At 45.4% G+C, this 13,166-nt stretch overlaps 1 protein-coding gene across 2 annotated transcripts in view; it reads left to right on the top strand.

The window, feature by feature from the left end:
* Positions 1–13,166, top strand: part of slc5a5 (solute carrier family 5 member 5) — a 95,604-nt gene that overhangs the window by 43,483 nt on the left and 38,955 nt on the right. The window contains exons 7-9 of one of the 2 annotated variants that reach the window (XM_072249931.1): positions 2,256–2,385; positions 3,693–3,781; positions 10,279–10,391. In XM_072249931.1, coding sequence (XP_072106032.1) covers positions 2,256–2,385; positions 3,693–3,781; positions 10,279–10,391 — 332 coding nt within the window. The remainder of the gene's footprint in view (positions 1–2,255; positions 2,386–3,692; positions 3,782–10,278; positions 10,392–13,166) is intronic. The other variant, XM_072249933.1, reaches the window with a different exon arrangement.

Raw genomic sequence — 13,166 nt, 5'->3', positions numbered from 1 at the left:
GTGGTGGGGATCCTTAATAATGGACACCACCTTCCTAAGGCAATACTGCTCGAAGATGTCTTGGATACTATAGAGCAATGGTCCCCAACCACCGGGCCATGGACCGGTACCGGGCCGCAAAGCATGTGCTACCGGGCCGCGAGGAAACAATATGATTTAGCGATATGAAACGATATGAGATAGCTGCACCTTTTCTCATTCCCTGTCACGCCCACTGTTGAACTTGAACACAAGTGAGTTTATTACACACACGTCATCCATGTCAGTGCAGGAAGAAGATCAACTCCTCGAGTTTGTAAATGACGGTGGGCTGAAAAGTATGTTTGACATAATATCCCTGCCAGCATTCTGGATCAAAGTCAAGGCTGAATATCCTGAGATAGCCATGAAAGCACTGAAAACGTTGCTTCTATTTCCAACATCATATCTCCGCGAAGCAAGGTTTTCTGCAATGAATGCAACGAAAACTAAATTGCAGAATAATCTGGATATAAAGAACCCCCTTTGAGTATTGCTGTCTCCCATCACCCTTCGATGGGACCGTCTTGCTGCAAGGGAACAAGCCCGGGGCTCCCACTGATTCAGCGATATTGGTGTGTTGCAATGATTTTATATGTTCATACGAGGAAAATATGTGCTGTGTGTTTAATATCCAAACGTTACTTAAAATGTTATGATGCTATTGACTTATAAGTGCCTTATAATTGAGTTATCACTATATTCATGCGCGGTGTGTCTTGCTGACATTGAGTGTAAGGTTGTTGCTGTGACCCCACTCAACTGACTGCTATACCTCACTCCTGCACGCCCTCTCGTCATCATTTGAAGTTCTGCCAACAATGGAAACCACATGTGGCCTTAGATTTTTGGAGTGAAGGGTGAGGGTGTGGACAAGTTGGAGCCTGAGGACGAACAGAGAAACCACACTGGACAGATGATCCTCATTCACTGAGAAATAAAATGGATTAATGATAACAACCTCAGCAAGGTCCAGTCCAGTATCAAGGGGCCAAATGCGTACTGTAATTTTCACCCATTCCATCATCATTAGACTCCCAGCTCCAGCAACACAACCACCCTAAAACAATGTCTGTCCTATCCCCTGCTATTCACATAGTCCCCTTTTCTATCCATATAATCCTCAAACCAAACTCCTACCCCAATCCACATTCTCTAGCTAATTCCTGCACTCTCTCAATCACCCCCACACCCTAGCCTCCTCCCACAAAATACCAGAAATACTCAGCGGATCAGGCAGCATCTGTGAAGAAAGAGACAGGGTTAACATTCAGCTGAAATTGAATGTGTTTTCTTCAGGGAATGGCGACAGGTGGATAAAGCAAAGGGAATATCTGTGATAGGAGACCAAGACATGCACAGTGCCATCTGGGAGAGGAGGGGACAATTCACTACTCTGGGCTGATTTCTCTAGAGAGGGTGGACAGTGAGAAAGACGGAACTCAGAGGAGAAGGGCGAGGGATGGAATGCTGGAGCTGATATATGCAGCAGATCCCATGACATCTGTGGAGAGAGCTGTCTCAATTTGAGAACCTTTCTTCAGGACCCTTTCATCCCGACCATATGAAATGTAAAGAAAACAGGAGCAATAGTTGTTCCCTGAGCCTGGCCATCATTCAATGCCGGATCTCACAATCAGGTTACTGCTGTTTCACCATCTCCTCTCACGCATTCTGTCACTGAAACTTTTGTTATATTTGGTGCCCTGGTGACTACAGTTTACTGACCACTTAAGAAACATTTCAGCTCAGTCCTAAATAACTCACCCCCAGCCTGATGTTCTGACAAGTGTTCGAAACCAGCCTGACCAGAGGAACAGTCCCAGACCCAAACAACAGGAATTCTGCAGATGCTGGAAATTCAAGCAACACACAACAAAGTTGCTGGTGAACGCAGCAGGCCAGGCAGCATCTGTAGGAAGAGGTGCAGTCGACGTTTCAGGCCGAGACCCTTCGTCAGGACTAACTGAAGGAAGAGTGAGTAAGGGATTTGAAAGTTGGAGGGGGAGGGGGAGATCCAAAATGATAGGAGAAGACAGGAGGGGGAGGGATAGAGCCAAGAGCTGGACAGGACTCTAACTTTCAAGTCCCAGACCCAACTTCCTTTCCTATCTCCTCACTCCTCTCCCTAGCTCTTTCCCCCTCTCCTTTTCACCCCTCATGTGAACTGGAGAGTTAGGCATCTCTCACTGACCTTGGTGTAGAACAGGCCTCACTCTGCCTTTCTTTGATACTAGTGCCATCTTCATCAACCAGCTGGGCCTCTGGTGTATTGTGACCAGTGCAGGAGCTTGTGGTATCATCGCATTTGTTCTGTACCGAGACTGTGACCCAGTGAGGGCAGGTCATGTGACTGCACCTGACCAGGTGAGTGCTGCAGGGTAGATCACATGACTGCACCTAGCCAGGTAAGTGCAGCAGGTCAGGTCATGTGACTGCACCTGATCAGGTGAATGCAACATATAATACAATTCAATGGGCTCACTGTTCTACAGAATATTTTAATATATCTTCTCCACACACCGTCCACATCCTCCCCATTAGTTCACACTCCCTCTCCAGCCATTCACACCCCTCTCCAACCTGTCACATCACCTCCCTACCCTTTCGCAACACTCCTACTGTTCACAACCCCTCCCGACTGGTCACACCCCTTCCTACCCATTCACACCTCCACCCCATCTGTTCGCAACTCCTCCAACCCATTCACATCACTCGCCACCCTTTCACACCCCCTCCCCATCCGGTCACACCCCTAACCACCCATTCACCCCTCCTCCTCACGTTCACACCACTGCCCACACATTCACCACCATCTCCACCCGGTCACATCCCTCCCACCTATTCACACCTTTCCCAATCCATTCACACTCCCTCCTCACCAGTTCACACTACTGCCCACCCATTCACACCCCTCCTTATCTATTCACAGCCCACCACAATTGTTCATAGCCCCTTCGCTCTGCACCCAGTTGCACACACAACCTTCACAACCCTCACAACCCTGACACTTTACACAACAAACCATCCGCACCTTGCCACGTCTCTTTCTCTCCATTGTACGGGGGATCCCCATCTGTAGTGAGTGGGTGTGGATTATGGAGAGGCCGTGCTGTTTGCACCACTCTGCTTTAAGCACATGGGGGCTGTGTCTTGGCATTTGTCTGTGGGGCACTGGGTTGTGGTTCACCACTTGTCTGCATTGGCCACTGGGTTGTGGTTCACCACTTGTCTGCACTGGCCACTGGGTTGTGGTTCACCACTTGTCTGCACTGGCCACTGGGTTGTGGTTCTCCACTTGTCTGCTCTGGGCACTGGGTTGTGGTTCACCATTTGCTCTGGGCACTGGATTACAGTTCACCACTTGTCTGCACTGGCCACTGGGTTCTGGTTCACCACTTGTCTGCACTGGCCACTGGGTTGTGGTTCACCACTTGTCTGCACTGGCCACTGGGTTGTGGTTCTCCACTTGTCTGCTCTGGGCACTGGGTTGTGGTTCACCATTTGCTCTGGGCACTGGATTACAGTTCACCACTTGCCTGCACTGGCCACTGGGTTCTGGTTCACCACTTGTCTGCACTGGCCACTGGGTTGTGGTTCTCCACTTGTCTGTTCTGGGCACTGGGCTGTGATCACCTCCATCTGCCCGCCTCACCTTTTCATTCTCCTTACAGCTGATGCCTTACATGGTGCTGGATATTTTTCGGACGTACCCTGGAGTTCCAGGCTTGTTTCTGGCGGCAGCCTTCAGTGGAACACTGAGGTGATGTGTGGGGTATACAGGGCATTACAATGTTTTGTGAAGTGTGAAATATAGATATTTTAGTTCACGATCGGTGTGAGGGGCAACCTTTTAGAACAGAGGTAAGGAGGGATTTTTTTTAGCCAGAGAGTAGTGAATCTGTGGGATGCTCAGGTGTAGACTGCAGGTGGAGGCCAATTCCATGGATGTATTTAAAGCGGAAGGTGATAGTTTCCTGATTGGTCAGGGCATCAAAGGATATGGTGAGAAGGCAGATGTATGTGGTTGAGTGGGATCCAGGATCAGCCATGATGGAATGTTGGAACAGATTTAATGGGATGAATGGCCTCATTCTGCTCCTATGTCTTATGGCCTTATGGTCTAAGCCATTAAGCCAAATTTATTTTGCACTGAGTTTCCCTGAACAGGGTCCATATGTCATCCCTGCAGGTTGACCACTGAAAGAGACTATTGATGGGCAGTTGGTCAAGACATTAACCCAGTGATCTTATCTCTGGGGTCCACCATAAACCATGTTGATAGTTGTGCAGTGACCGGTTGGTAGTAATCATAGTAATCCCTTTCATCTCCACTTCCAACCCATTCAGGAACATGACCAAGTCATTGATCAGATTGTATTTTGATTTAAAAAAGCAACAATTGATTAGGCACAGTCATCAAGGGATGTAGCATTGGCAATCATGTCTCCTAAATTTTAGTGAGTTTTAGAATATAGAAGACAGGCATTCTAGCAGAGTACAGCACAATAATCACTTAAATGTCCCTAATGCAACGGGCTCAGCCACCACTCCCAGCAATGCTTTCCATACCCCACCCTTCTGACACCACCCCCTTCCATATACTCTTCTCAGACCAGCTTAAAAATATGTTCTTTATGGCACATTCAGAAACTCTTAGGCACGTGGATGATAGAAAATGGAGGGTTATGTAGGAGGGAAGTATTTGATCTTAGAATGAGTTAAAAGGTCACCACAAGATCATGGGCCAAATGGTCTGTACTGTGCTGTAATGTTCTATGTTCAAATCCCACAACATAACGTGGAGATACTCCACTGTTCCTCCACCTTCACGGGATGCAGTGCAGGAACTGCCTGTCCGACAGAACTGCAAGACCACCTTCAGCAGAGGGATCAGTGTTCACAAAAGGCAGATGCAACCTCGCTCTCAAGTGTAAGTATGGATTAGCAACAAGAGCTGCCCTTGTCAGGGATGCCCCAATCCCACTTGCTAACCAAACAACTCATTAATGTCACATCCAGAGTCTGAGCACATGCTACAGACCATGAACGCACTAACATAGCAAAGTCAGATAAACTGGAGAGTCTGTGGAGTACCTGACGTCAATCACCCGAGTGACTGACTGATTCTATTTCATATGTTTCAAAATCAGAAGCCTGTTTATTATCACAGACATATGTTGCAAAACTTGATGTTTTGTGGCAGCAGTAAAATGAGAGACATAAAATACACTAATTTACAAAAAGAATAAACAGTGCAAAGACAAATAACGAGCTAATGTTAATAAGTTCAATGACTATTCAGAAATCTTTTGGCAGAGGGGAAGGGGCTGTTCCTTCATCACTGAGTGTGCCTCTTCAGTCTCCTATACCTTCTTCCTGATAGAAATAACAGGAAGCGGACTTGACCCGCATAGTGAGGCTCCGTAAAGAGGGGTGCTGCCTTCAATGGTGAGGCTTCCTAATGATGGATGTTGCTTTCTTGATGGAGATCCTGATGATGGAAGCAGCCATCAATGGTAAGGGTTCCAAATGATGGGTTCTACCTTCTTAGGGCACTCCCTCTTGCTGATGTCGATGGTGGGTAGGGGAGGCTTTTGTCCATGATGTAGCTATCTGAGCCTACAACCTTCTGCAGCCCCTCATCATCCTGAACTTTGGAGACTCCACACCGGTGGTGATGAAATCATAGAAACACAGAAACATAGAATTCCTACAGCACAATACAGGCCCTTCAGCCCACAAAGGCGAACATGTCCTTAACTTAGAAATTAGCTGGGTTTACCCATAGCCCTCTATTTTTCTGAACTCCATATACCTATCCAGGAGTCTCTTAAAAGACCCTATTGTATGCACCTCCACACCATCGCCGGCAGCACATTCCATGCACTCACCATTCTTTGCATAAAAAAACTTACCCGACATCTCCTCTGTACCTACTTCTAAGCACCTTAAAATTGTGCCCTCTCAGGCTAGCCATTCCAGCCCTGGGAAAAAGCCTCTGACTATCCACACGATCAATGCCTCTCATCATCTTATACACCTCAGTCAGTCAGAATATTCTCCGATTATTGCCATAGGGTCGGTGCTGGGCCCACACCTGTTGGCGATATATATTAACGATCTGGAAGAGGGGACAGTGTAGTATTTCTAAATTCGCTGATGACACTAAATTGTGCCGTGGTTGGGGAGAGTCCGCAGAGAGATATAGAAAGGTTAGGTGTGTGTGCAAGGGTCCGGCAGGTGGAGTACCATGTTGGTATTTACTTATTTATTTAGAGATACAACACAGTAACAGGTCCTTCATGTCCAGCGAGCCTGCACCGCCTGATTACATACATGTAACCAATGAACCGAGGGGCACTCTGGAATGTGTGAGGAAGGGAAGTGGCTGGCGTGTCACCCCAAATGCGATATTATCCACTCTCAAGGGAAAGATTGCAGTTTGCTGTTGTGCAAAGGGACTTGGGAGTGGTTGTACAGTACATGAATCACAAAAACAGATATTACAGGTTATCAAAAAAATGCAATGTTGTCCTTCATTGCCAGAGAGATTGAACTTAAGAGCAGGGAGGTTATGATACAACTGTACAGGGTACCGGTGAGGCTATGCCTGCAGTATTTTGTGCAGCTCTGCTCTCCTTACCTGAGGAATGATATATTGGCTTCAGTGACAGTGTAGGGAAAGCTTACCAGGTTGATTCTGGAGGTGACAGAGTTAATCTATGCCGCTGTAAGTCATCCCTACAATTGCCAGCATTCTTTTCCCTAGAGAATACTGAAGAAAAGTATTCATTAAGTATCTCTGCTATCTCTTCCGGTTCCATACACACTCTTCCACTGTCACACTAGATTGATCCTATTCGCTCACATCTTATCCTCTTGCTCTTCACAGGTATATGGAGGAATTTATGGTGGGGGATTATATGGGAGGCAGGGTTTGAGGGTCGGCACAACATTGTGGGCTGAAAGGCCTGTAATGTGCCGTACTGTTCTATGTTCTATACTTGTAGAATATTCTTGCAGGCATTCACAATAAGTACAAGAGTCACGATAGAATCAATAAAAAACAAAGAAGAAGGAGAAGAAGACGCATTCATATTGCATGTATATTACCAAGTAATGGCACTTGAGACTGATAAGATAGGATACAGTGAATGTTTCAGAAAGCCACTATAGTAAACACCACTAGAATAATCTGAACATTCCTAGCAATTGACAAATGAGCTTATTTGGCTATGCCACTACCTCAGGTTTTACCAATATGAGCTGAGAAAAGTAAATAAATACAACAATAATAATAATAAATAAATAAGCAATAATCATCAAGAACATGGGATAAAGAATCCTTGAAAGTGAGTCCTCGTGTTGTGTGAACAGTTCAGTGTTGGGAGAGTAAAACTGAGTGAAGTTATCCCCTCTAATCACTGACTAACTGGTGATGAGATTTTATCAATGAGTACTGTTTTCCAAAAATGTACTAACCATCTCTCCTTTACCCTACGCTGCCTACCACAGTAACATTAACTAGTCATTCATCTCACTTCCATTTGTGGAAGTCGCTTTGTTCATCTGGAAGAGTGACTGATTTCAAAATTAATTCATGTGCTATGGAATCCTTGCGGTCAAAAAGGGTACAATCCATTGACTTAGCCCACATCAAGGCTACTGGATAGATCCTCCGGAGGGAGAAGTGTTGATATATGTCATTCAAATGATGCCTTGGGCTAATCCAGTTAGTAATTTGTTGTCAGACTTGAGGGATGATTCCTGGCCAGAACTCCTGGTTGTCCTGTGTGAAGTTTCACAGCCATTGGCGAGCAGTCTGGATCTCAGTGTACATCGCCAGTCTGAGAGCATGTTTCTCTGCCGCTCCTTCACATAAACACTCAAACATGAGCCCATTCCATTCTCCAACCCGTTCCTTCAGTCTCTCAGAATCGTGGAAATTAGAGAATCATAGAAAATGTGTGAAACAGAAGCAAAGGCCATTTGGCCTTTCAAATCTATGCTAGTTGAAACAAAGCTCCTCACCCCCTCCCCCAGCAATGCCAACTCCCATGCCATCCTGCCAGACTGATTGTGATCTGTGGTGCTTCAAGTCACAGCTCTTTCAGACACAACCAGTTTACTCAGTGGCCAGTTTATTAGGTAACCCTGTGCACCTGCTCGTTAATGCAAATACAGAGTCATAGAAAAGTACAGTGCAGAAACAGGCTCTTCGACTCATCTAGTCTGTGGAAAAACATACAAACTGCCTACTTCCATCAACCTAGACCAGGACCATTGCCATCCACATAACTATCAGAACTTCTCATAAACTTTGAAATCACGTTTGCATGCACCACTGGCAGCTCGTTCCACACTCTTATGACTCTCTGAGTGAAGAAATTTCCCCTCATGTTCCCTTAAAATTTTCATCTTTCACTTGTAACACATGACCTCTGGTTGTCGTCCCACCCAACCTCAGATGAAAGAGTCTACTTGCATTTACCCTGTCTATACCCCTCATAATTGTGTAAATCTCGTCAAATCTCCTCAATCTTCTACGTTCCAAGGAATAAACTCCTAACCTATTCAATCTTTCCTTATAACTCAGGTCCTCCAAACCTGGTAACATACTTGTAAATTTTCTCTGCATTCTTTGAACGTTGTTTACATCTTTCCTGTAGATAGGTGACCAAAACTGCACACAATACTACAAATTAGGCTCATCAATATTTTATACAACTTCAACCTAATGTCCCATTTTGTGTACTCAATACTTTAATTTATGAAGGTCAATATGTCAAAAGATTTATTACCTGTGACACCACTTTCAACAAATTATGCACCTGCATTGCCAAATCCCTTTGTTCACCCATTGTACTCAGTGCCCTACCGGTCACTGTGTAAGACCTACTCTGGTTGGTTCAAGCAAAGTGCAGCACCTCATATGTGTTTGCATTAAATTTGATGATCCATTTTTCAGTCCCGCTGCTCCAGATCCTGCTACAAGCCATGATTGCCTTTTTCACTGTCCACTACACCCCAGATCATGGTGTCATCCACAGATCTGCTGATCCAGTTAACCACATTATCATCCAGATCATTGATATAGATTCACTGCCTAAATTCTTTCTTCAGGGCCTCCTTCCTTTATATGTTTAATAATTGATTACAGCTTCTTCCCTACTACTGATGTGATGTCAGCTGGTTTTTAAATCCCTTTATCTCTCTCGCTCTGTGATGTTGTGGACTACTGTAACATTTATTCTTATCAAATCTGCAGGAGTCATGATAAAATCCATTGAAGTTTAGAAGATAACATTATCTCTGTATCTTCCTCCAATCCAACACTTGCAGGTGGTCAGGTCCTGTTAATTCTATGATGAACAAATTAATTCTGTTCATTTCTCTGCTGTAACATTTTTTCTAAAGTTAACTTCTTTCAGTGACACTCACAACATGCTGGAGGAACTCAGCAGGTCGGGCAGCATCTGTGGAAAAGATCGGTCGCCGTTTCGGGCCGGAACCCTTCGTCAGGACTGAAGAGGGAAGGGGCAGAGGCCCTATAAAGAAGGTGGGGGGAGGGTGGGAAGGAGAAGGCTGGTAGGTGCCAGGTGAAAAACCAGTAAGGGGAAAGATAAAGGGGTGGGAGAGGGGAAGCAGGGAGGTGATAGGCAGGAAGGGTGAAGAAGGAATAGGGGAAAACACAATGGGTAGTAGAAGGAGGCGGAACCATGAGGAAGGTGATAGGCAGCAGGGCGAGGGGGCAGAGTGACATAGGGATAGGGGAAGGGAGGGGGAAGGAATTACCGGAAGTTGGAGAATTCTATGTTCATACCAAGGGGCTGGAGACTACTTAGACGGTATATGAGGATCCCTGTTCTTCAGAGCTGTGAAGACTAAGAGGAGACACATCAAAATTTATAGAATTCTAAAAATATTTGGCAAGGAAGAGTTGTTCCTTTCTGGAAAGTGTAGGATCAAGCGGCACAACTTTCAATCACTAGGTATGTCTAAGAAGAAGAGAAATTTCTTCAGTCACTTTGAGAATGTTCTCCCAGGGGAGATTATGGCTCAGTATTTGTGATTCAGTATACGGCTAAAGTTCATCATCAGGAAAACACATTGTGATAGATCAGCCAGGGTTTCAGAAAACCCAAAGGAACACCCCACCCCTTGGTCTAATGTTTTAATGTCCTTCCACCAGGTCTCTTTTCCAATTGCTGACACACTACAAGAGAACTAGAAATTAAAGTGTTGTTTAATTTACAGCACAGTTTCAACAAGTATTAACGCCATGGCAGCTGTCACTTTGGAGGACATCCTTAAACCCAGGATGAAAAGATTGTCTGAAAGGACATTGGATCTGATATCAAAGGGACTCTGTAAGTGCCCACACTAACTGTGCCTTCTTTGCAACATCACACACCAAGAGTGAGCTCCCGCTTCTGCTCACTCAGCTGTCTTCCCTGCCTTTGATGGAGGAGCAACAGATCACTGTCAGAGATGTCAGGATCAGTTCCTCACAAACTCCTTCCTCCCTTTGCTCCCTCACACCTCTTCCCCTCCTATCTCTCCCTTCCCTCCCCTCCCCTCCATCCCTTTCATCTCCTTCCTTCAGTTTCTTCCTCCCCTTCTATCCTCACCCCTCATCATCCACCTCCCTACCTCCTCCCCTTCTATCCCACCCTCATCTCCTCCTCCACCCATCATCCCCTTCTAACTCCCTCATCTCTCTCCTCACTCCTCTCCTTTTTGAGGATGTGACTGAACACATTGATGAAGGTAGAGGAGTAGGTGTAGTGTATATGGATTTCAGCAAGCCATTTGATAAGGTACCTCATGGAAGGCTTATTTAAAAAGTAAGGAGGCATCCACCGCTTCATTGGGCAGAGAATTCTACAGATTCGCCACTCTCTGGGTAAAATAATTCCTCCTCATCTCCATCCTAAATCTACTCCCCAAACCTTGAGTCCATGTCCCCTAGTTCTAGTCTTACCTAACAGTGGAAACAACTTTCCTGCCTCTATCTTATGTATCCCTTTCATAATTTTATATGTTTCTATAAGAAATCCTCTCATTCTTCTAAGGGACTCAATCTCTCCTCACAGACTAACCCCCTCATCTCTGGAATCAACCTGGTGAAACTCCTCTGCACCACCTCCAAAGCCGGTATGAACTTCTCCAACTAAGAAGACCAGAACTGCAAGCAGCACTCCAGGTGCAGCCTCACCAGTATCCTGTACAGTTGCAGCATAACCTTCCTGCTCTTAAATTCAATCCCTCTAGCAATGAAGGCCAACAGTCCATTTGCCTTCTTGATAGCCTGCCGTACGTGAAAACCAACCTTTTGTGATTCATATACAAGCACTCCCAAGTCCCTCTGCAAAGCAGCATGCTGCAATATTTTACCACTTAAATAATAATCTGCTCTTTCATTTTTCCTTCCAAAGTGGATGACCTTGCATTTACCAACATTGTACTCCATCTGCCAGACCCTTGCCCACTCACTTAACCTATCTACATCTCTCTGCAGACTCTCCATATCTTCTGCACAATTTGCTTTTCCACTCAATTTAGTATCATCAGCAAACTTAGATACACTACACTTGATCCCCTCTTCCAGTTCGTTAATATATATTGTGAACAGTTGCGAGCCCAGCACTGACCCCTGCAGCACATCGCTCACCACTGATTGCCAACCAGAGTAACACCCATGTATCCCATCTCCCTGCTTTCTATTAGTTAACCAATCCTCTATCCATGCTAATACATCACCCCAACTCTATGCATCCATATCTTATGGATAGGTCTTTTATGCGACATCTTATCGAATGCCTTCTGGAATTCCAAGTAAAAAACGTCCATCGGTTCCCCCCCTATCCACTATGCTCATTATATCCAGAAAGAACTCCAGGAAGTTTGTCAAACAGGACCTGCCTTTGCTGAATCCACACTGCGTCTGCCTGATGGATCCATTTCATTCCAGATGCCTCACTATTTCTTCTTTCATGATAGCTTCAAGCATTTTCCTAACTACTGATGTTAAAATAACTGGCCTATAGTTACCTGCCTTTTGCCTACATCCTTATTTAAACAGTGGTGTGACACTCACTGTCTTCCAATCCACTGGGACCTGCCCAGAGTTTTGGTAAATTATCACCAAAGCCTCTACTATAACTCCTGCCATTTCTTTCATTACTCTGGGATGCATTCGATCGGGACCAGGGGATTTATCTATCTTCCGGCCCACAAGTTTGCTCGGCACTACCTCTTTAGTGATCGCTACTGTATCAGGTCCTCACCTCCCATCGTATCCATAACATCTTTCTTTGGCATGTAAGATGTGTCCTCCACCATGAAGACCGACACAAAATAGTCATTCAAAGCCTCGGCCATTTCCTCATTACCCAATACCAATTCCGCCTTCTCATTCTCCAAGGAACCTACATTCACTTTAGCCAAATATCACTCTTCCTTTCTCCCTCTTGAATGGCTGCCTGAACTACAGTTCCACAGTTAGGTTGCTCATCCTTCCTACAGCCCCCAGTCTCATCCACACAGGAACAAGAATCTCAGACCTGCTGGACAAGCTCAAGGGCTGAGGCTCCTCCAGCACTGTCTCTTGGATCCCACTACCCGCCTCACTCGCAGTCACACCCTCTTGTTCCTGATCACAGACTGAATTTGAGGCAGCTGATCTAATGGGTGTGACTACCTCCTGAAACAGAGAATCCAGGTAACTCTCCCCCTCCCTGATGTGCCGCTGTGTTTGAAGCTCAGACTCCAGACCATCAACTTTAAGCCTGAGTTCCTCAAGCAGACAACACTTGCTGCAGATGTGGTCACCAGGAACCATAATGGAGTCCACCAACTCCCACATCATACAGCACATCAACCCTTTATTTAATTAGCTGTAATTTAGTGACTTTTTATTCAACCACTACAATTATTTCTTCAGCGGTTTGAACAGGGCACAACTGTGCAAGCGTGTGGATGTCAACTAGTGAGAACAGCAAGTAGAGTTTAAAAAGAAGACAGAATTATACAGCGGGCATCGGAGAAGCCAGCAACAGAGTAGAGGGAGACAGAATAGGAAGGATTTGGCGATAAAGGGTCGAGGTGAGGTAGGTTATCTGTGTGGTATATAGACAGAAAGT

The sequence above is a fragment of the Mobula birostris genome (assembly GCF_030028105.1).
Source record: "Mobula birostris isolate sMobBir1 chromosome 26 unlocalized genomic scaffold, sMobBir1.hap1 SUPER_26_unloc_1, whole genome shotgun sequence".
Taxonomy (NCBI): domain Eukaryota; kingdom Metazoa; phylum Chordata; class Chondrichthyes; order Myliobatiformes; family Myliobatidae; genus Mobula; species Mobula birostris.
This window is presented reverse-complemented; position numbering and strand designations above follow the sequence as displayed.